The sequence below is a fragment of the Mya arenaria genome, chromosome 6 (genome assembly GCF_026914265.1).
Source record: "Mya arenaria isolate MELC-2E11 chromosome 6, ASM2691426v1".
Lineage (NCBI taxonomy): Eukaryota > Metazoa > Mollusca > Bivalvia > Myida > Myidae > Mya > Mya arenaria.
The window spans coordinates 21,061,964-21,086,169 of record NC_069127.1 but is presented as its reverse complement, the minus strand read 5'-3'; the positions used below and the strand labels follow the sequence as shown (position 1 = coordinate 21,086,169).

General features: G+C 33.6%; 1 protein-coding gene across 5 annotated transcripts in view; it reads right to left on the bottom strand.

The window, feature by feature from the left end:
- Window positions 1–24,206, bottom strand: part of LOC128237152 (uncharacterized) — a 119,749-nt gene that overhangs the window by 55,046 nt on the left and 40,497 nt on the right. Inside the window, exon 1 of one of the 5 annotated variants that reach the window (XM_052952423.1) lies at window positions 18,740–21,167. The exons of the other annotated variants lie outside the window; for them this stretch is intronic. Within the exon in view, the coding sequence (XP_052808383.1) occupies window positions 18,740–19,486 (747 nt within the window). The 5' untranslated portion in view covers window positions 19,487–21,167. Of the gene's footprint in view, window positions 1–18,739; window positions 21,168–24,206 lie in introns of those variants that run through there. 5 annotated transcript variants of the gene reach the window in all.

Here is a 24,206-nt window from a genome sequence, read left to right as displayed (position 1 = left end):
AAATATTTACTATGACCGGAATTTTGTGGATTTAAGAAGAAAAGTTATGACAAGAGTTGATAATCTACCAAGCATCATATAGAGTACAATTTATCATACTAATGACCGAGATATGAGGACATGGGTATGTTAATTTACGCTGAAAGTCAGCAGGAATGATAATATTTACGTCTTAAGTCAATGGAACAAGATCCTTGAAGCCCTGTCCCCCATGTTTTTGTGTGGGAGGATGGGCTAACAATTATATCATAGTTACCTAACTACTGAATTGCAGCTGCAGAATTCTACAATCTATAAGTCAACCACCCAAGCCCAGCAAGGACGGGGATCGCCAGTAATTGGTATTTATATAAAACTTGACGGGTATATCAAGGTGAAGTTTACTACCAGATCAATAGAAGAAAAATAATTTCTTAGCATGCCCCAATCCCACACAGAATAGTGTATATATACTTTTTTAATGCTGAACTAGGGACATCAAGGGATGTTACTTTGGTAAATGCTTACACAGGGACATCAAGGGATGTTACTTTGGTAAATGCTGACACAGGGACATCTATGCAAGTAACTTTGATAAATGCTTACACAGGGACATCAAGGCAAGTAACTTTGATAAATGCTTACACAGGGACATCAAGGCAAGTAACTTTGATAAATGCTGACACAGGGACATCAAGGCAAGTAACTTTGATAAATGCTGACACAGGGACATCTATGCAAGTAACTTTGATAAATGCTTACACAGGGACATCAAGGCAAGTAACTTTGATACATACTGACAGAGGGACATCAAGGGAAGTAATTTTGATACATAATGACAGAGGGACATCAAGGGAAGTAATTTTGGTAACTAATACTGGTTCAGGGGAAGTAACTTAAATAAATGCTGATGCAAGAAGATAAGGGGAGCTGATTTTGGTAAATGCAAATGCAGGACAACCAGGGGAAGTAGCTTTGATTAATACTGATGCAGGGAAATCAGGGGATGTAACTTTGGTAAATGCTGATGTAAGGAGATCAGGGGATGTAACTTTGGTAAATACTGATGCAGGGATATCAGGGGAGGTTACTTTGATAAATGCTGATGCAGGGAGATCAGGGGAGGTAACTTTGATAAATGCTGATGCAGGGATATCAGGGGAGATAAATTTGACAAATGCTGATGCAGTGATATCAGGGGATGTAACTTTGATAAATGCTGATGATGGAAAATCAGGGGAGGTAACTTTGATAAATGCTGATGCAGGGATATCAGGGGAGGTAACTTTGATAAATGCTGATGCAGGGAGATCAAGGGAGGTAACTTTGATAAATGCTGATGCAGGGAGATCAGGGGAGGTAACTTTGAATTAATGCTAGTTACAGTGCGAAGAAATGAAAGTGATAACGTGAGGAAACTACAAATACAAAGGCATCAGAGAAATACTTTCATCATTTGATTGAACAGTGACAAAGACAAGGGCTTTATCTCAGAATTAAACCAAAACCTCATCAACTCATATTCATCATAAATGACACTTAAGCATACATGAATAATGTAAATGACACTTTGTTTACTTGTTTTCAAGATTTAGTAGTAAATTAATAAAAACCTACCATATCCGGCATAGTACAATTCCTCCGCATCATCAAAAATTGGTTTTTAAATCAATAAAAGATAAGAGTACTATTGTCTGTATTAATCACCAAAACTAACATCCAATTGAATCAGAATTCTGTTTTTCTTGAAAAATTCCGAATTTTGATAATCAAAACTGTCAAATTAGCCCTCCTTGAACTTGTAGATATTCGTTCCACAAATTTTGTTGTCCTCGCCCAACATTTGAAACTGTGTCAGTGGACCAAGACTTAAATACGTCCAGTATCCTGCTGGTTCCCCCTATTTATAAGCGGTCAACAATCTAATATGCTTTTTCAATATCGTATGGATTACACATTGTCTAGCACTTATATCACATCATAAGTCCACGTTTTTCGTTGTTCACACCTCTCAAAGTGATGGTTAATGTGTGTAACATTTAAGCTTAGAAAAAGTATAAGTTTTCACTCATATCAAAATTACTTGCCACAACTCATATCTTCCATGAATGTTTTTGGGTTAAATTTTTGTTTTATTGAGTCGTTAATATACTCAGAGAGATCCAGTTTTTGAAATCCCTGAACAAAGACTTCTAAATGCCCATTATTTTTACAGCTGATCAAATCGAGCCGTGTTCAACTAACTTACACCGATTTTCAAATACAAAATTCTAAAAGTCTTACAATGTGCAAAATACATAAACCTAAATTTTAAATTAAAACCTGGATTATTTATTTAAATATTTAAAAAAATTGAATCAGTGTTATTAGTTTAATAAAAACAGTTCAGAAAACATCAGAGATATTCAGATAATATCATATCAAAGTTAAGTAAAGTGGACAACTATTAAACTTTTATCAAATTTCAATGAAACTTGTGACAAAGGAACGGTGTTTGGTGAAAGCTTGCCCTATTTTGCCAAATTTGAACAAGTTTACCCTGACCAGGGGCACTCAGTTTCAATTAAAATCAAATTAAAATGCAGAGAACCCTTAGAAATAAGTGAATAAAAGTTATAAAGTGATCGTGATATACTTTGAGCGAACAATCATAAAGTGCAAGGCAGAAAATGGCACCGATATAAAACGCAGACTAATAAAGCTCAGCAGACAATAATTTGAAAAACGAAATCAGATATATTTCAACGATTTGCTGCTGTATTACATAATTAATTTTATCTTAATCATATCACATCAAGTAATAAGCTCGAAGTTATGGTAAAAGAATATTTTAACATGTAATTCTATCAATGTCACTTATGTAAAACAATTTTGTCCATTTTCAAAATTCACTAATACCAGTTCTATATGAGGGTAGAAAAGGGCTTTTATAATCATAATTACTCGGGATCATTATTGAAATGTTAAGTACCGCTACTATATCGGTATTCTACAATATATTTTTAATACCGATTGGAAAAAAGAAAAACCATATGTTTAATTATATAATGTAACATATGCTTCATAAATTAACCGATATTTTGCCCCATAATCAATACGATCTATGAGTCAGCAATGAGTCATTTTCTTACATTATTGCTCTCATAATCTCTTGTTTTATCGACTTAAAAACAACTAATATTTTAATAATACTCATAATTTTTATACGAGTTAAAATTGTACCATCTTATTTCTTTTGACTTCAGAAATGGCATTTGATTAAAAATAACGAAGCTATTATAATAGATTCATCATACATTTGGACATGGACAAAATTAATGTTCCAACGTCATCTAAAACATATCATTCATGTACCTAAAGAACTGTAAAAATCTTTCAAATATTTTTTATCAAATTTAAATTTGAAAACAAATTAATATGCTGATAAACCCTGGTCTACAATGGACTACATTAGGAATTCCTTTTTCTTCCACTTAATGCACTTTTTGTGCAATGTCTTATGACGGATCTTCAAGTGCGGGATCTTTCCTTTTTTTATTGAAAAATGATGACCCTTACAATCTTGGTATTATTTAAAATCCATTGGGGGTCAAATGCATTCTTCGGCACATTTTCTTATCGATAGGCTTAGCCTTGGGCTTCATGAGAAAAGATTTATCAGGTCCAGGTTTCATTTAATAGTTAGTCAAAATTGGTTAGGACAAATACCTAAATGTTCATTTACACTTATACAAACTTTCATGATCAATAGTAAAATGGACAATCATAATTGACAATCAAATAATCAAAAGAGTAATTTCACACTAAATTTGGGATAAAAATAACACTTTCAAAGATTCGTCAACAATTTTTATATAAGTTGTTATTTCTATATAATGTTTCAAAATTGCTGAAAATATCTAACATATCGAATGACAAAGGGTAAATTATTATCCATTTTTATTTTTGTTCATTCAATGCCCCAATTTTGCTTTATGATGTTGTGTCAGCCAATGAGTGATAATATTCATTCACATGTATTTGTGTTTTAAGGTGAAATAATAAAAACGATGAAACTTTAATATGGATGATAATAATCACTGCTGTTGGGCAACCATTGACTATTATTCAATAATATTCACAAACATCGCGTCCCCCTCCTCCTTGTCTACAGAATCCCGTATTTACTACCCAAAACAATTTAGCGAGTCTTCATACTAAATAATGCTAAAGTTTGAGTTTATGCTAACAGTGTTATTAATATACCATCATCGAGAGCCCCGGGTACTGCTTAAACAGGCCCCTGAACCAAAGTATCTGGTTACATTCTGAATGATGTTATGTCGCCTTCAACCAAACAGGTTGTGGGTTCAAGGCTTCACTATAGGAACTTTCTTATGCCGGGCTCTCAAAAAGTACCCCAGCAGTGCTGTTTTCTAAAAGTGAGGAAACTTTAATGATCAGATGCAAATTTTATTGAGCAGCTTATAAAGCAGTCTTTACTACACAACTGAGCTAAGCTAAATAAGTATAATTTTGATTCAAATACACAAGTATAAGTCTACATAATAGGAGAATAAGTAAAAACTATGTTAAACCATTTTCATTCAGAAGATTTGAGTGTTAAAAGACATTTATGTGTGAAGAGCAAATATCGCGGGCGCAGGGAAAGGTGGCACCATTCAATTTTGTCCCCCAGGAAGCCCAAGCCCTCGATACTCTAACAATACCCAGAGAATACCAAAAAAGGATATTTCCCAATCCACATTATTTCGTCTCAATGAACTTCTATGACAGATTAAATAGGAAAATATCGAGTCATTGTTACCTAAATGTTAAGGTCATGATATTACAGACCAATCACAGTCTAATTTGGGATGGCTTTATTGTAAGTTTTTACGAAACTTCATTCATATATTTTTTACAATTTCCATTCATTAAACATGCCTGCCTTCCTCAAATACGGAATAATAAAGACACTATTAAATTTGATCTTGTAAAATATTCATTAAGTTCACCTTCAATAATACAGAATAAGGACAATACTCAGGCTCAGCTGAAGACAGACGCAAATTCTGCTATTTTTACACAGAGTTATGTCCCTCTTGCGTTCTGTCCTTGATAACTATATCTCAGTAAATATTGAAATGAACTAGAAGACTAGGGGTGTAACGTAGATGGAAATGAATCCACTTTGAAGTATTTACTTAGCTAAATTATACGCCTACTCATTTGAACATGAACTGTTTTATAAATAATAAATTACATTTTATTTCGTCACAACTACAAATTTTGCTTTATTCAAAAGTTTCATTGATAAAAATGAAAAATCCTCATTCAATAAACTCTCACACGTTGCATAAATACATAATACAAAAACTGAGTAATCATTCATGTAGTTCTGCGCAGGTGAGAGTCATGACACCTTATGACCTAAACTTGCACAGAACAGTTGGAATGAAAATAATGATAGTTTGAAAATAATGGCCGTAGAAACCACCCAGAATTCTACCATTTTGAACACTAGTTTGACATGAAATGATTCCATAATTGCAAATATCTCCTTTAAAAAATCAGCTCATGTTTGATGTAGGTGAAGACTTTAATTAAATGGAACTAAATTTTAATACATTTATATGATCTCAAATAACTGGTATTTTTTATTATGGTCAACAGTGAGAATATAGATAGGTTTTCAATTTTTAACCTTATTGAAATAGAAATATAATTTCACACTAAACATTATGAATCAATTACACATATTATGTAGATAATGTTAATTATGTACTATTTATAATGAAACATAGCCATTTGTACCATAATTTCATTAAAAATGAAGTTTAAAATTATATGTCATTTACTTGTGTTGAAAGAAAGACAACTGTTCCATACCTTCAGTTCTGAAGTCTGTAATAATGATTGAATAACTTCCCCTTTTACATAAGGTCGATAATCTAGTGTGTCCAAAAACTCACAACAATATGTTCAAGATAATTCCATACCAGAATCAACTCCTGATTAAGGTAAAACACTTTATTTTAACACAAAAATATCCTGTACACCTGTATACATGTACCTTCAGACAATACATGTAGCTTTTCATCAATTGTGTGAGAAAAGATCTTGACTTAAAGTAAAAAAAACCCACACCTTTTGCTAGTGAATGCATATGTTCGTTTATCCATCCAATATTTGCGAGATTACCCCCTTACCAAAAGTGCATTTCACTGATGAGACCCCTAGTGGACATTGTCAAAAGCCATTGAACCAGCCAAGGATTTTGAGAACACATAAAAGGTGCGGAATAGCCAATCTACCACTCAAATGGCCACATACCGTTATTGTCCAACTTGTGAAAAATCACCCCATGGTCCTTAATGACCAATACAAAAAGCTAATTTCGATTTCTCCACAATTTCTTCAATAAATAGCACTTTCATTAGGGAAATAACAGTTATTATTACCTGCCAATGGAGTCAATGAAAATGATGGTAATTTACAAACCTAATGCACCAGTAAATCAAAGCTTAGGTGTCATTGAATACATTTGCATTTTAATTAAATAATCACAAACTTTTCACCGGTACTTTTTAAAGCTTTTCATGCACTCATTCTTAAATATTGTTTTCTAGTATTATAATCGTGTAAATTAATAGGAAAAAATAAATATTATATAGCTGATACATAACAAATTTATAATATTTTCAACCATTTCTGGTCAAAACTGTTGACTAAGTTTCATGTAAATATCTTTACTGGTTTTCAAAGTATAGTAAATATTTAATTTGCGGCACCAATATTTCAATGACACCAACAACAACAATAACACTTCCAAGGTAATGTCAAAACCCGAATCTTTTTTTTTGAAAACCAGACAAGCATTAGTAAGTAATACTGTATAATGACCGTTCACTCTGAATCTGGAACATCAAATATATGTAGTTTATAATATTTTTCTTTTGAATTAAAAACATCATTACTGGTTACTGATTTCTGCAGCACATTTGTGCCCTGGTGTTACTTGGCCATGAAAATTCAGAAATCAGCGACTATAGTACCTGTAGAAAAAGGACAAGAAAACACTGAAGACATTAACAATTAGTTATCGGTATTATAAACATTACATCAAAAACATATTTTGCAGAGCAAGCAAAAGGGGCAAACCCAAACAATGAATAAAACCAGAGTTATGGGCCTTACTGTACATTTGCATACAGTCTTTGGTAATATATGCAGTTTCATTTGATTATTTTCAATGATTTATTAGTCAAGGGTATAGGTTTTGCATGCAGACAGCACTGACAACAATGCCAAGGTTATGACGATACCTCTACTTATTTCTCAACAAGAGGGCCCTGAAGGCCCTTTATCGCTCATCTGATCCAATAAAGATCATTAAGAATAACATTCTGATAAAGTTCTATGAACATATGGTCATAAATGTGGCCTCTAGAGTGTTAACATGCTTTTCCTATCATTTGACCTGGTGACCTAGTTTTTGACCGCACATGACCCAGATTCGAACTTGGCCTAGAGCTCATCAATATAAACATTCTTACTAAGTTTCATGAACATACAGTCATAAATGTGACCTCTAGAGTGCTAACAAGCTTTTCCTATGATTTGACCTAATGACCTAGTTTTTGACCACACATGACCCGGATTCAAACTTGACTTAGAGATTATTAATATAAACATTCTGACCAACTTTCATGAAGATACAGTTATAAATGAGACCTCTAGAGTGTCAACAAGCATTATCTTAAATTTGACCTGGTGACCTATTTTTTGACCGCACATGACCCAGATTCGAACTTGGCCTAGAGCTAATCAATATAAACATTCTGACTAAGTCTCATGAACATACAGTCATACATGTGACCTCTAGAGTGCTAACAAGCTTTTCCTATGATTTGACCTGGTGACCCAGTTTTTGACCGCACATGACTATGATTCGAACTTGACTTAGAGATTATTAATATAAACATTCTGACCAACTTTCATGAAGATACAGTAAAAAATGAGACCTCAAGAGTGTTAACAAGCATTTCTTTAAATCTGACCTGGTGACCTAGTTTTTGACCGCACATGACCCAGATTCGAACTTGGCCTACAGCTAATCAATATAAACATTCTGACTAAGTTTCATGAACATACAGTCATACATGTGACCTCTAGAATGCTAACAAGCTTTTCCTATGATTTGACCTGGTGACCTAGTTTTTGACCGCACATGACCCAGATTTGAACTTAATTATTAATATAAACATTCTGACCAACTTTAATGAAGATTCAGTCATAAATGTGACCTCTAGAGTGTTGACAAGCTTTTCCTTCAATTTGACCTGGTGACCTAGTTTTTGACCGCACATGACCCAGATTCGAAGATGACCCTGAGATTATTTATACTAACATTCTGACCAAGTTTCCTGAAGATACAGTCATAAATGTGAACTCTATAGTGTTAACAAGCTTTTCCTTCAATTTGACCTGGTGACCTAGTTTTTGACCGCACATGACCCAGATTCGAAGATGACCCAGAGATTATTTATACTAACATTCTGACCATGTTTCCTGAAGATACAGTCATAAATGTGAACTCTATAGTGTTAACAAGCTTTTCCTTTAATTTGACCTGGTTTTTAACCCCAGATGACCCAATATCAAACTCGTGCTCAGGTGAGCTAAAAAACCCCAGACAAGATATACTTTTAGTTCAATACCATGCTTTACTCTTGTTTAAGTTGGAAGACATCTACATGTAGCTTCACTATGAAAAAACTCTGGTTCATGCTACAGTAATCAAAATTGTTTTTCTGTACTTTCAACATTTTCTTGCTATCAACATCGTTACTTGAACTTATACAGCAAACAATAGAAGGACAAATCAACAAGTGAATGTTCCACATGACCAACTCTATTGTCCGTTCCAAAGTTACCTAAGCTCGAAGACAAGGACAACAGAGTTTGGGTGTCATCCTATGGTTTGGATGTTATCTTTTAATTTACCTATCACCGATCTTCATGGTGTCCAAACTTGGTAAGAGTGACTGGTCCGAATAATGACAAGATAAGCCCCCCACAGACCATGAACTAAAGTGATTGTTTTTTCGCCTAAAGATGAAAATAAAACCTGATCTATCACAGACGTATAAGGCTGTTGATTGAGATTACCGTTGTTTATTGCCTGATGATACAATCAGTCGTTGCTGATCTATCACGGACGTTTAAGGTCGTTGATTAAGATTAACGTTGTTTATGGACTGGTGATACAATCAGATGTTGCGGTCTATCACAGACATGTAACAAAACTGTCTATATTGTCATGTAGATTTATACCTTTTTTACATTAACACAATGAGTATACTACATTGAGGATTCTATGGGTGAATAATAAAACATGATCATAAATATTTATTATGTGTCAAACATACCACCCAGGAGACGGATAAACAAGTTAAACTAAGTTTCGGGAATGCAAGAGCATGTGTAATGTCCTGCCGCGTCATAGGGCACACGTAACTCCTGCCCAACTATGTGCACTGAAAACTATCTTTTTGAACTTTTGTCAACTACGCACATTCATTGAAATTGTGAAATGATGCATTTAATATTGATGATGATTATGAGAGCATTTGTACCATTCCTTTTTCAGATTTGTCAGTTCATATTTTTGCGGCCATTGAATGACTGATTATCATTAGGTGAATTAAAAAAAAAGGATATTTTGCAACTTTAAATAAAAAAACACTGATTTTAGTAAATATGAAATGATTCTTAAAACGATGAAAATAATGAGTGTGAGTTAAACAAAACTCTCCCCAATACAAACATATAGGCGCATAAACAAACTAATTTGTTTGCAAATGTCCTCAATAAAATTACTTTAGGCATGAATTTCGAACGAGTTTTATTATACTGACAGTGTCTTTATCTGACCGATTTGGAGCCGAAATTTGGCCTCATTCAAAATTATTAAACTCGATTTGCTTTCTTCCCCCAAATGTAAAAATAAAATTTCAAATTGTATGTTTTGAAAAAATAATACATATCATTTTTTATTTATACATATTTTTCATCCTTCAATAAAAAAATTGGGACCCCAAAACTGTCATTGAAAGGAAGAGTTAGTGTATTCTTAGAGAAATAAATTTGATAGCATATCCTTCTACCTCTTCTGTCTATTTTTAAAAACCTGTTTTAAGCATTGTCGTAATTGTTTATTTTAGGCAAATTTCGAATTCCAAATTTTAATCATATAGACTTTTTTCCCCGGCCCCACTCCCAAAATGTGTATTAAAAGTGTCCACCAAAAAAAAAACATTTCAACTTTAGGACGGTATTCATAATCAACTAAATATGGACGGCGGTCATCAGTCACAGGGATCTGACAAAAATCCAATTTACCCGAGATTCTGCTGATGGCTATCTAAATAGTGCCGTACCATCAGTAACAACGGACACCCATTGACCATTCGATATTTATATTGTGAAATGGTGACGAATTTGAATAGGCGGCCATCATTTACGCGAAAAGTATTAACTTTCGCCCGTAACCAAGGACTGATGGTCATTTAGATGCGTTACACATGTTTAATTTTACTGAATAGAATATTGTAAATCTTGGGCATAAAAACAGGGTCAATTTTTCACTCTTTATTTCGCTGTCAGCATGGAGGTAATTGGTTGACTGCTTTCTTCACCATGTGAAAGGGTTTAAGTTACAAAAGTCCAATGATAATTATATATCAAGGAATATACTAATGTAAGTGATGTATCTTTCTGAATGGAACCTTTTGAAAAGCTGTTGACTATTTAAGATTTGACATGTGATGAAATCCCCGGATCACTTGCAAGAATGAAAACACATCAATTTGGCCAAACCAAAGTCTTTATATGTTTAGTGTCAACAGGCTGATAGGTTTTCAGCCTTCAAAATGATAAAAAAAATAACCAAAACCTGATTTAGCCAAGAAATATCATTTTTAGAGCTTAATAAAATAGTCATCATGATATGTCATTTCAAAAACCATTATCATATGTACGTTTCTGAATGATTTTTTTCTTTACACTTTTCAAGTATACTTTTGGTGAAGAGAAGGTTTGTTTTTTCTAAGGCACCTTTTTTACCCTGACAGATCGGTATTATGTAGGTTTTGAAATAAGAACCAGTCGGCCTGATGCTAAATAAATCCATTTGACATGGCCTTAATACGTAACTGCTTAAAGGGCCTGTTCACAAGTATGTTAGCTGATGAGCCCCCGTTTGCCTTCAATGGAGGATTACTATGTGACCAGCTTATGAATGATCATATCTTCCAATCTCTTGGTTAATCCAAGAATTTATTTTTTCAAAATAATAATTTGTTATTAGTCAAGTAAGACACAGCTTATTGACACAATTCAACAAGTCTGAACTTAAGGCAACCTTTACATAAATTTCTTGTTCTTACGATATTTGGTCCTCCGTTAGTAACCTTATCTTGAACAACTTTACAAACATAGCAAAATACAGCAAAATATTGGCCCTCTATTACAATAACAATGCATAATGTCAGTGACAGTGGTCAGTGTCAAAGCAGTGAACTGACCATATGTTATGAACTGACCATTCCTTGTTATTGTATCAATGCAATACTTGGAAGAGCGAAGCAGTCGTCAATGCGAGCAAAGCAGTCGTCAATGCCGCAATACTCGTTACTAAGGTTTTTCTCAGTCATCCGCTAGGAATATAGGTCATGAGAGACTTGGACTGGTAATATGCCCACTAACAGAAGTAACTTTCACTATTTCATGAGTTCAAATTTCACATGATGATGACAACGCAAATAATAAAAATACCCACTGAAAATGACAAAAATAAAGATGAAAAACAAGGAAGAACACAAAATATCACTTACCAGCAGAAGTGTTTTCAATTCCCCATAAAAAGAACTACCTGTTCCATTTTAATAATTCTGTATTTAGAAAGTTGGAGAACAGGTAAGTTTTCCTATCATTATGACAAAAAGCTGACATTCCTGAAGCACTGAAAGGCAATTATATATTGGAGCAGACAGCCCAATTTTCTTGTCAAATAATTATATTTTATGGACAATTAATATGCATAATTGTTCAGACTTCCTTCCTTATTAAATCTTAATCTTTCAGAAATGTACACTTCCAACTTGATGTGAATGCAGACAGATACCGTCAGATTCTGGATTTTCCTTACTTGTTCAGGGTCAATATTATACTTGCAGTTGGTCTGGGTTCATTACTTGACATTTATCTAAGACTCGCAGTTATGGGCCTTGAATTTTAAGTATCGCAATATATCAGCTGGTAACATTTGCACAAAGTTTTATCACCTTGAATGCCGTCACGTTAATATAACCAACAGTTTAAGTTTTGTAAGACCATGCTGTCATGACATTGACAGAAAGAACATGACAAGCACCATTGTTTTCTTTAACAAACATTGGACCGATTGTCCAGAACTTTGTTAAAGTTAACACTGTGATTAACAACATCGTTGTTAACTTTTAAACATGAAATATTGGATGATGTGCTCACATATTCAAAAATAAACAAGCCAAGTTGAAACAGTTGTCTCAAATCTTGTTTGAAAGATCACTGTGAAGTGTGTATCCATTCATTTTCCAGAGCAGTATCGATTTGAAAGTTAAAAACAATCAAGTAAAAAACGTTAACTTTAACAGTTTTGAACAGTCGGCCTAATGATAAACAAAGAAAAAAGCGTATCGATCATATGAAACGTGACTGAGCAGAGATGGGTCTATTAAGTATCAGTTTCTTTGCATCACATCAAGTTAATAAGCATACATTCATCAAATAGAAACGTAAATTACCTTTTATATTACCATGGACCTTTAAAACATGTTATAAAACAAATACTGGTACAAGCAATGGGCCTAAACATTCTAATTTTGGTCACAGGATATTTAAAATGACATCACATCTTCTGCTTATTTCATATTTCCTATAGCACCATATATGTCTGCTTTTTGTGGTTAAATTATAATAGCATTCCTTATATGGGAATGCATTTTTTTGTACCAAGAAACTAATTGCTCTAAAATCAATAATTCTTTTTCCGCAACGCCTTATGTACATGGGAATGTAAGGTATACATCCTCAAATATTTACCTGTAATATGACGCATTATGAGTATGTAATGGATAGGATTGAAATAGTCTATTCAACTGTCCCGTCAAATATGAGTTAATGTATGCAGGATCGTATATCCATATTCAAAAACATTGAAGGCACATTAAATTCCTCTCTCATATCTTTAACCTTCTATTAAACTTAACCATTTAACTTAAATAAAGCCTTTTTTATTTTTCGTTACTTTGATCCACTGACCCAATTTTTGTTTGCTTTTTTTAGACAAAAAATGCAGCTTGAAAACAAATCCTCCATCCCTTAATTTGTGCTGGACAATGCTTTTTTATACTGCTGGCATATTATATACATATACTGAAGTATATGAGAGACAAGGAATTTTAAGAGTGGCGAAAACTTATCTCAGCGGAACATATTGAGATGGGCTTTTTTTTTATACTTTTTAAAGAGCTAGACATTAACCCTTAGGCTGCTGATGGCGATTTTAAAGGCTTTGCAAACAGCTTGGAACCAGACCAGACACCGAGTTACTCTGCGCCTGGTCAGGTTCCAAGCTGTTTGCCACTCAGTCAATATATCCCCAAAGTTTTAAGTAAATTTAAAGAAATTTAGAATAAACCAGACGACATTTTTGAGCAGACGACAATTTACCCAGCATGCAAAGGGTTAATTTGGCAGAAGCAAATCACAGAACTAATAAAGATAATTTTCCTTTTTATGTTAAAATAACACAAACCATAACTTTACATTTGATCGAATCGAAAAGTTAACTAGAAAATTGCTGATTTTTATTTTCCATCCACCTGCAGACAATTTTATTTTTTTAGCAAGAAACCCCAAAAATCTGATCATGCCTATTTTAGTTCTACATCGACATAAAATAGTTTGATCAGAGCATGCCTCATAAACTGTCAAAATAATGTTTCACTTTTATTAACTATTCATATATTAATATTAATGTTTTTTACCAAAAAATGTCGAGCAAAGAATGTACCAAAAAACATCATGTATCATTACGAAAAAGGGATCGTATGTGTCGCCACTTAGAAATTCCTTTTACTTATCAATAAACAAATGTAAAAAATATGTGCGGATTGACTTTTATTTTTAAACTCCCTTTACAGATTTCGTTACATGGACAGAATATAATAGCAATACGGTTACCTACATAGATAGATAGTGATCAGTATAATAACTTGATTACTCTTCTTTGAAGTATGTCTGAGTGTCCTTAAATTTGTCACTACTGTTAGTTACAAATACATTTACATAATTACATAATCATCATCTTCACATTACAGTCTATTAACTTTAACCATAATGGACAAGTTTAACCATTAGTCCATGATGACATTCCATTGTTGTCCATGCTTTTTAATGAATTTGACCGAGTTTCAATTTTTACATGTTCCTGCAGTAAATGCTTCTCATTAAAAACTTAGTAACTAAATGTTACAGTGAACTTTGCCATATATGGCCCTGACATGGTACACTGTGCTTCAAGCATGCCCTGACATGGTAATCTTTGTTTCAAACATGGTATACTATTGTTTCAAACATGGTATACTATTGTTTCAAACATGACCCTGACATGGCTAACTGTGTTTCAAACATGGCTTTGATGTGGTTAACTGTGCTTGAAGCATGGTCCTGACATGGTAAACTGTGTTTTAAACATGGCCTTGGTATGGTCATCAGTGTTTCAAGCATGGCCCTGACATAGTAATAGGTGTTTCAAACATGGTCCTACTGTGTTTAAACATGGAAAACTGTTTCAAATCATGCCCTGACATGGTAAACTGTATTTCAAACATGGCCCTGACATGGTAAACTGTGTTTCAAACATGGCCCTGACATGGTAAACTGTGTTTAAAACATGTTCCTGACATGGTAATCTGTGTTTCAAACATGGCCCAAACTGTGTTTAAAACATGGCTCTGACATGGTACACTGTGTTTAAAACATGGCCCTAACATGGTAATCTGTGTTTCAAACATGGCCCTGACATGGTACCTTGGGTTTCAAACATTGTCCTGTCATAGTAAACTGTGTTTAAAACATGGCCCTGACATGGTACCTTGGGTTTCAAACATTGTCCTGTCATAGTAAACTGTGTTTAAAACATGGCCCTGACATGGTACCTTGGGTTTCAAACATTGTCCTGTCATAGTAAACTTTGTTTAAAACATGGCCCTGACATGGTACCTTGGGTTTCAAACATTGTCCTGACATGGTAAACTTTGTTTAAAACATGGCCCGGACATGGTTCCTTGGGTTTCAAACATTGTCCTGTCATAGTAAACTTTGTTTAAAACATGGCCCTGACATGGTACCTTGGGTTTCAAACATTGTCCTGTCATAGTAAGCTTTGTTTAAAACATGGCCCTGACATGGTACCTTGGGTTTCAAACATTGTCCTGACATGGTAAACTTTGTTTAAAACATGGCCCTGACATGGTACCTTGGGTTTCAAACATTGTCCTGTCATAGTAAACTTTGTTTAAAACATGGCCCTGACATGGTACCTTGGGTTTCAAACATTGTCCTGACATGGTAAACTTTGTTTAAAACATGGCCCTGACATGGTACCTTGGGTTTCAAACATTGTCCTGACACGGTAAACTTTGTTTAAAACATGGCCCTGACATGGTACCTTGGGTTTCAAACATTGTCCTGTCATGGTGAACTGTGTTTAAAGCATGGCCCTGGCAAGGTACCCTGGGTTTCAAACATTGTCCTGACATGGTTAACTGTGTTTCAAGCGTGGTCTGACATGGTTAACTGTGTTTCAAGCATGGCCCTGACATGGTATACTGTGTTTTAAGCGTGGTCTGACATGGTTAACTGTGCTTCAAGCATGGTCTGACATGGTTAACTGTGTTTCAAGCATGGCCCTGACATGGTACACTGGGTTTCAAACATGGCCCTGACAGGGTACACTGGGTTTTAAACATTGTCCTGACAGGGTAAATACATTGTTTTCATTATAATTATGTTTCTCACACACATTCATGTTTTTCTATCTGAAGGAAATATCCTAGGTCCGGCATTGCTAGCATGTCAGTGACATTTCAGACAACGCGAAAACTTTTTCTTCTTCACAGGACACTGCGACAGGTAAACACTGAAAGTTTACCTGTCGCACCAAATTTTTACCTGTCGCAATGTTACAAACAGTATTCAGTTACATCAGTCTAAACCTTGATTTAAAGCCTCTTTTTAAAATAAGTTTTGTAATTCCCCATTATAACAGGTTGAGATCTTTTTGGTTAGATTTGTCCTACAGTACTATAATAAATTACAAAAAAAGCTAAACATATGTAAAAAAATCAATATTCGGATCTTATGTCATAATTTTTTTCTTCCCTTGCCTCCCAAAAAACACATTTCCGTAAAATAAGAGTATTAGAGTACGAGCTGAAATCGGAACCTTACGCGTTTTATCGGCTTTTACGGAAACATGTCGAAACAGGATTTAAAAATAGTGATACACGGATTAACACGCTGAATAATCATGATATAATAGTTAAAAATACCTCTGAACATTTATTTAGAAACTGAAAGTAAATTTTCCGAAAATTAAACGGTGCTGACTGTATTTTTTCACCGGACATTGTGACCGACCAAAACAAAAGTTTCGTCGGTCAAAATGAAAATATACCGGACATGTCCGACTGTCCGACGGACATTCGCATTGTCTGAGTCATTTCAATATCCTATCATTTCAATACACATAAAACAAATATTTTATCACTTAAAATGTAACTATTTAAACATTCATGTCCTCAACATTTCACACAATGACAAACAGCATAGAATTATGCACATCAGATGGCTCTTGACAAAGAATACTAAAAAAGTTTTAACCTTGAGGTTTTGTTGAACCAGACGTTTTGTTTTGCATAGGGTACAATTTCTTTGTTTTCAAAGTACTTCTTGTCAATAAAAAGGTTATAGTCGAAGAAGCTACAACGAATCTATGAAGAATTATTTCTTCATATAGACAAAGTGTCAGTGACTGTACTTTTAAACACAATGTGGCCATCTTTTCTCAAGGCACCTTTTTTACGATCACTTTTTCGCATTACTTTTTCCGATTAGTTATTGTATTTATATTTTCGAAATTCAGAGAGCATAATTTATCAGTTTATGACTTTGAATGCGACTAATTTAACACTCACTAAATATTGAACTGAAATTCTTGATCGTAAAATATTGTGTCTTACGCTCATGTATTGAAAAGATGGCCCTTATGTCATTTAATAATGAGAATACAACCTACACTTCTAGCTATTGAAATTACAGAAAGGCAATCATTAAGTACTAGCTATAGGCTTAATCATTAAGAATATCAACTTTCGCTGGTGTTTAAAGGTCCGCCCACTGCCGCTCATTTGATACACACTCCCTATGTCAGATCTGGTGCTGACAATGTGTCAGTCAATGACATAGTTATCTAAGACAGTTAAAAGACTTGAAATAATATTTTAATTATTAAGAATGGGCAGTGAGCATAGCGAACGAACCTTTCTTGATCATTAAAATATTATTTCATGTATCTACATGTTATCTAACTATTACATATACTCTCATTTATTTGGGCGAGCAGCAATTTTATTTCAAAAGCTCTCATTTGAAAGCATTTTAAATGTTACAAAAAATAATGATATTTTATGTAAGATGTAACTTCAAAGTTAACATAAATGCAAATGAAGTAGGTGTCGCTGACAAATCAGTGTACGCCAACTTGACAAAGTGCATACTTGAGGCGAAAAGCTTTTAATAAACAGAAAAGATGTATTGTTTGGTGGGTGGAAATCTAATCCTTATAGCTGAGCATAACTAACTCTTTTCAATATATCAACATCTTTATATATCAACATCTTTATAAATAAATTTTTCTCATTTTTATTGCTTTTTTTAAGAATTTGAAATTTATTAATGGTTTTCATTTGCCTACATTTTAAAGAACTGTAAGAAAAGCCAAGATGTTTAAAGTACCAGCTTACTGTATAGACTTTTCATCACAATTTAAAGGATGCTGGTTGTCATTTAACCAATCTAATTGACAAGTACCGGTAATTAAAGGAAATATATTTTATCAATAAATGATAGCGCTTGGTTGTATAGTCCAATGTATAACTTTGATAATATCTGACAAACAGGCTTACATTTGCGACATATTTGTACGCTCTTGAAAGTAACAACCCCCAAAAGAAGAAAACATATTTTTCTAAATAATTTTTGTGTTCATTAGAAAATCTTCAATCTGCCATTCCAGCAGAATTTCCATCAACTAAAAACACCACGTAACTAAACGATTCCATCAAGGGTCATAACTCTACAAGGAAAATCCGACCGGCACTCAGTTGGTCACACATGAGCAGAATTGGACATGGTTAAAATAAGTACACTTATTGATATGAATGTGCTGACATTATAATTTTAGAGTTCAAGTCACATCAAGCGAGGGCAAAAGAGATTGATACATGTGTTCTAACTTTTCATTGTTCAAACAACGATCACCAAAACAAAACAACGATTAGAGTGTATTAAGACAACAAAAAATGCAAGACTAAGAATCGCCCGATTCAAATGAAAATATTAATAGTATGAATACTTATGAAAGTGTGAAAATTACAACAGAAAATACCTCAAATTCAACATCTCTCTCTGGGATGAAAGCTAGGACCCCAAACAGCAAGGATGGCCCTGATACTCCATCAGTCTCATCAAAAGACGAAGCAACGCTGGAGCCGCCCGAGCGAAAACCAGCCTCTTCCTCCTCTTTTGAGGTTGTTCGTTTCCGCCTAGAACCTTTGTGGTGTATCCTTGGTGATCTGAGTTTGCTAAGTAAAGTCTTGGCTCTAGTCACCCTGGGTGAGCCGACAGGGGATGGTGACTTCGAATCAAGCTTTCCTATCAGCTCATCAAATAAGTCAGCCTGCAGTCTGCCCGGGCTCAAACTCTTTGGACGCAGAGTCTGGCTGCCCGTGATTAGGTGCTTTTTCTTGTTTTTCGTTTTATGATCAACAATGTCATCGCTCGATGGAAACTTTGAACGAGCAAAAACAAGGCCTGAAGGTGGGTCTGGGGCCCGTCGCTTCTTCCTCGCTGTAGCCGGGGAGTCAGGCGTAGTGATTATATCCGGAATGTTCCTCCATGTAGTGTCCTTCATTGATCGTGACAAGGACAGACTGTTTCCTCCCTCAGAGAATAACTGTCGCAACGCATACTCTGGGAGAGATTTAAATCCACAGTCATCATCCTCATGTTCAAGGTAACACTCCATCATGTTAGAATCATAATTTCTCACAAACATACCATTTCTATCATCATCTTTATTCAACACTTGATTGGATGTGTATTCTGCTATCCGACTACCTGTATAGTCACTCATATTGTCATGAACTACCTAAGATAACTGTTCTTTTTTAACACCCACTGTGTTTACAAGGGATTATCTCCGTATCTTCATTATGTTCATAATTTAAACTCCTATAAAGCATGGGTTTCCTCATGCATTTGACTATATTTGAGAGCTTGCTTACACACTTTCAATAACTCTTATGTCGAATACAAATTGATGCAATGTTGCCCTAATAAAATTCCTTTATTTACTTCTAAATAAATTAGAGCTTAAGTGGTTATTAAAATATTTTAATCCAGGTAAACACAAAAAGGCGCGTGATAACATTATCTTTCAACAAACAGTAAAGGCAATTTTATTACCTGTTATCTGTTTCAACACTAGTTTGAATAGTGTACTATTATCATAATTTCCCTGTTCTACATTGATAAAAATTGATTTCAAACTAAAAATGAACACGATAAAAAAATCCATAATAATTATAAGTTACTTAAATTAAATAACTTTTCTTATAACTTTTAATTAGCTTACACTACACTGGTTATAATTCCATTATTATGGAAAAGCTGTGATTTCTTACATAATACATTTAATAAAGTAGTTTATGTAGTGTATTAACTAAGGTAACCTTTAAAGTACCATGTACGTTTTTTTACATCCACCATTGACATTTTTCACATATTTACGTCAAAAAACCATCCAGTCACTGATATCCTTACATAAATAATCTTCAACAATTATGTGTGCCTTTTCATATGGAAAAGAGGGTATTAAAATTTTCGCTAAAAAATGTATATGATTTCGTGAGCATTATAACACCAAATTTCATGGCCCACTCGACATTGATAAACAGATTTTAAAAATCCTCTTCGAAAGTAAATCATAGAACAGCAGATTATAATTCAAAGTTACGACACATCCCGTGCGATTTTATTAAACTTCCATAAGCATGATAATCATCTTATATTGGATACACAGGCCTTTTCAAAGGCAAATTATGACCGAAATATAATAATAAAAGTTAACAGTCCGAAAATCTTTCCAATCTCATATCAAAGGTCATAGCCTTGTTTGTTTTCATCTTTTCATACTATTTGTTTTTTTGTTCAGTAATATGATATAAAAACACTTCTTTAAAACATCCAAATTCCACAAGTTATCGAAAATGGGCCACTGTATACACAAATAATTAACACCAAATTAATGAACAAATCCATAGACACTTTCAAAAACAACAAGGAGCAATTCCACAGTAAAGTCCGCACCAACGCTACCCATGGTAACCTAAAACCAGATATCACATGACCCAAGCAGAGGGCACCCTACAATTCTTCCCGGCTGTTAAAACAGCGGTATTTGTCGAAATATATATTTAAATATGACTTGTCGACGGTAATACTAGCCTATCCAGCAGCGTTGACCTCTTTAAAAACCAGTGTCCAAATAATTGCACTTTAATTGTTGTTCCCTTTTTTTGAAGTCGGGCACCTGATGCATAGTCAAGTTTCAATTATCATCATAACATCATGTAACATCCACTTTCAACACTTGACATGACACAGTTTTGACAATTAAAGTCATCATTCCATACATTAATTATTTTCTCGTGCAACTTGATAGTTATGCTCACTATTACGATACTTTACGAATAATATTCAGTCATTATTTTTTACGTCCAAGTAAAGACTTCGGTATGCAAAACAAACGTTTTCATCTCGCTGACATAAAACTTTTCGCTGTTATTTTAACGCATCATTCTAATGATATCTATCATTGATGGGAAACTTCACGCTTTTCTGACTTTGAAAGTAACGAATTTACGCCATGTACTTATCAAAGCTTTGAATACATCAGATATTACATTACCTACGTACATTTTGACCTGTTATATACTGCTAATGAGAACCACCATAATATCTTCAAATCACTATTTTTTGGTAGTCAAATCCTGCCTTTCATTTAACCATTGAGTAAATACATGCAAACATATTCTTTTATTCAAATTTGTGCAAGTAAATTGTAACAATAGTTACATGGATATGATTGACTTATACAGGCAGATGAATGGCTGAATCCATTTTAGTGAGGGGTTCTGGGGTCACTTTTAGGGGCTGCAGTAGGTCTTTGAGGGTGGGAAGCACAGCCAAGAGGCAAAGCTGGCTTTATTTAATAGCTCCTTTTAGGGCTCTCCTTAATTTGAAGCAAATGGGAGTGTCAATACTAACAAAAAATAAAGTCACACCCAGATCCAGCCAATTATTTACCTTTTCTAATCATTTAAAAAAAATCATAACCGCTTATACAAATAGAGGAAATGTCCTGAAACAGAATATTTTCAAAAGTCTTATTCAAAAGGCAATGTATCTTCCTTCAAGGAAGTGGCAGTTATATAAAGATTCATAATTCATAATAGGTAAAGCTTCCCTAATGCTGCTCAATAAACTACCTTTCCTGACAATAAAGGTTAATGACACGATATATATCATCCAAATTGTATTTTATCCAGCATTTTGTGACATTAAACTCTTTTTTTTATTTATTAATCAGTCCCGAATTTTTAACCAGCACCTTCATTTTCAACAACATCATAATATCCACTGATAGAAATCTGTAATTTCAAACCAGTGAAAATAATAATTACAGCTTCAACAATTACTCAATTTTCAATTTTTCACATCAGTTCATCTTGACATTCATGTATGAGAGTTTCACCCCTATGTACAAGTACACTGTACAATCCTCCAACATCAGTACCATCCCCAAATGTACTGACCTAGGACATAACATTGTTCATTCCAAAACATTAAAAGCTGTTAATGTAATAGAAGAGTAAATGTATTGGTCTTGAGTGGATCTAAGAACGATGTAGCTAATCGTATTACTTGTTATTTATAACTCACTACTGACCAATAGTGTGAATGAAGGCAATGATGTATGATCATACAATTGACTTGAGTTGCATATTAAATACCACCCCAGAGCCTGTTTCACAATCTGAGGGCTTTGATTAGGATATTTGAAATTGAAAATAATTGAACTTCCTTGCCAGCAGTTTTGAAAGTCTTTCTTCCAAACATGAAAAGTTTGACTTTGCAAAAAAAATTTAATAAAGTTTCGAAGTTTCATAGTTTCAAGTCTCACAAACACTTAATAGCGGGGACCATTATTGTACAATTATTCTCATAAGATATGAAAGAATTTGCTACTATAATATGCCAGCTGATCGAAAGTGTACTCGAACAATTTTATTTTAATTCAAGATGTAGTTTTCACTTTCGGAAGTTTTATTTAAAATGATAGAAGTTTCTGTACTTCAAATTAAGGCCAGAATATATAAAAATGAAAGCAATTTTAGCAATTTTCTAGGAAGTATAATTATAATAATAGTTCCAAACTTCCTCTAACGGAAGATATTACATATAAATAAAATGTATTTAATAACATGTACAGCTAGTTTAATTTGAAAATTTAATGTCTAATATAAAACAACTAAAATACAAAAAAGACATGAAATTTCATGAAACCCTTGGCCACATTTTTATGTATCCCTGTAAGAAGGGCAACCTGGCCGAAACTGCTCCCAGGCAATAACCACCCATATTTACCAACAAATTATCTACAAAACCAGCCTATCTTTGCTAATATTTACTTTAACAGCTCAGTTACCAATTACTTCAAAAGGTATTTCAGAATGAGCACAGAAAAACACTCAGATAGTGGAATTTTAGTCTCATTCATGATAAAAAATCTTTTCTTTAATGCATGTAGATTTAAAATGCATGGCAGAAGAAAAAATGAGAATTCAGCATCCATTTTTTATTTCATAATTCAAGGGGCATAACTTACATGTAACAAATGTTATAGCCAGAGTTATGGCCCTTATGATACACATGCTCATATGTTCATTATAAAGTGAACATAACTGTACCATATTTTTCACTTTAAAGTGTGTATTCAATGGTTTTCAAGATACAGCCAACTCAGGCAACTTTTAAGCTTTTGCCTTATGCCTGAATATTGCCAGCACCTTATATATTTCAATACCTTGACCTATTTCTTCTACGAAAATAGATTTGAACTAAAATTGAAATTGTATCATTCTTTTTCATGCCGTTGAACTAGCCTTCACTTTCACGAGTTTGCATAAAAAATGTGTCAAGAGGTCATCAATTTATAAAAGAGATAATACAGGCATCGAATTATGAAATAGGAACCTATAATGACTTGTAATGATCGATATACCATACCCTTTAATTAAATATCAGCCAATTTTCTAACTAATGATATTTCCAAAAATTCTATCAAAAGTTAAAAACATTGTAGAATATGTATAATGACCACAATATTAAGATTCAAAACCAGTTTCGTGTTTCACAGTTTGTGATCTGAACTATCTATTACAGACAACCTTTAAATAAAATACAGTCAAATTATCGAGATTCAGTTGCATTTAGGTAAAGAATATAGCAAAAGTACAAAACTTTATAATTATATACTCTCAGATCAGGAAGAACTATTGTGATGGAAAAAACCCATTACCTATATACTCTTCTCAATATTATTTTCATACCCAAATGCGCATTTATTAAAAATGCAGAAAAAAAGCACTTTTAACGCAGAAAATATGCGCTTTAATTATGCAGAATTTTTTTTTGTTTTAAACTCAGAAAAAATGTACTTTAGTGCATTAATGCACTTTAAGTCCAAGATTAATATGCTTTTAATTCAGAATAAATGCTCTTCAGTCACA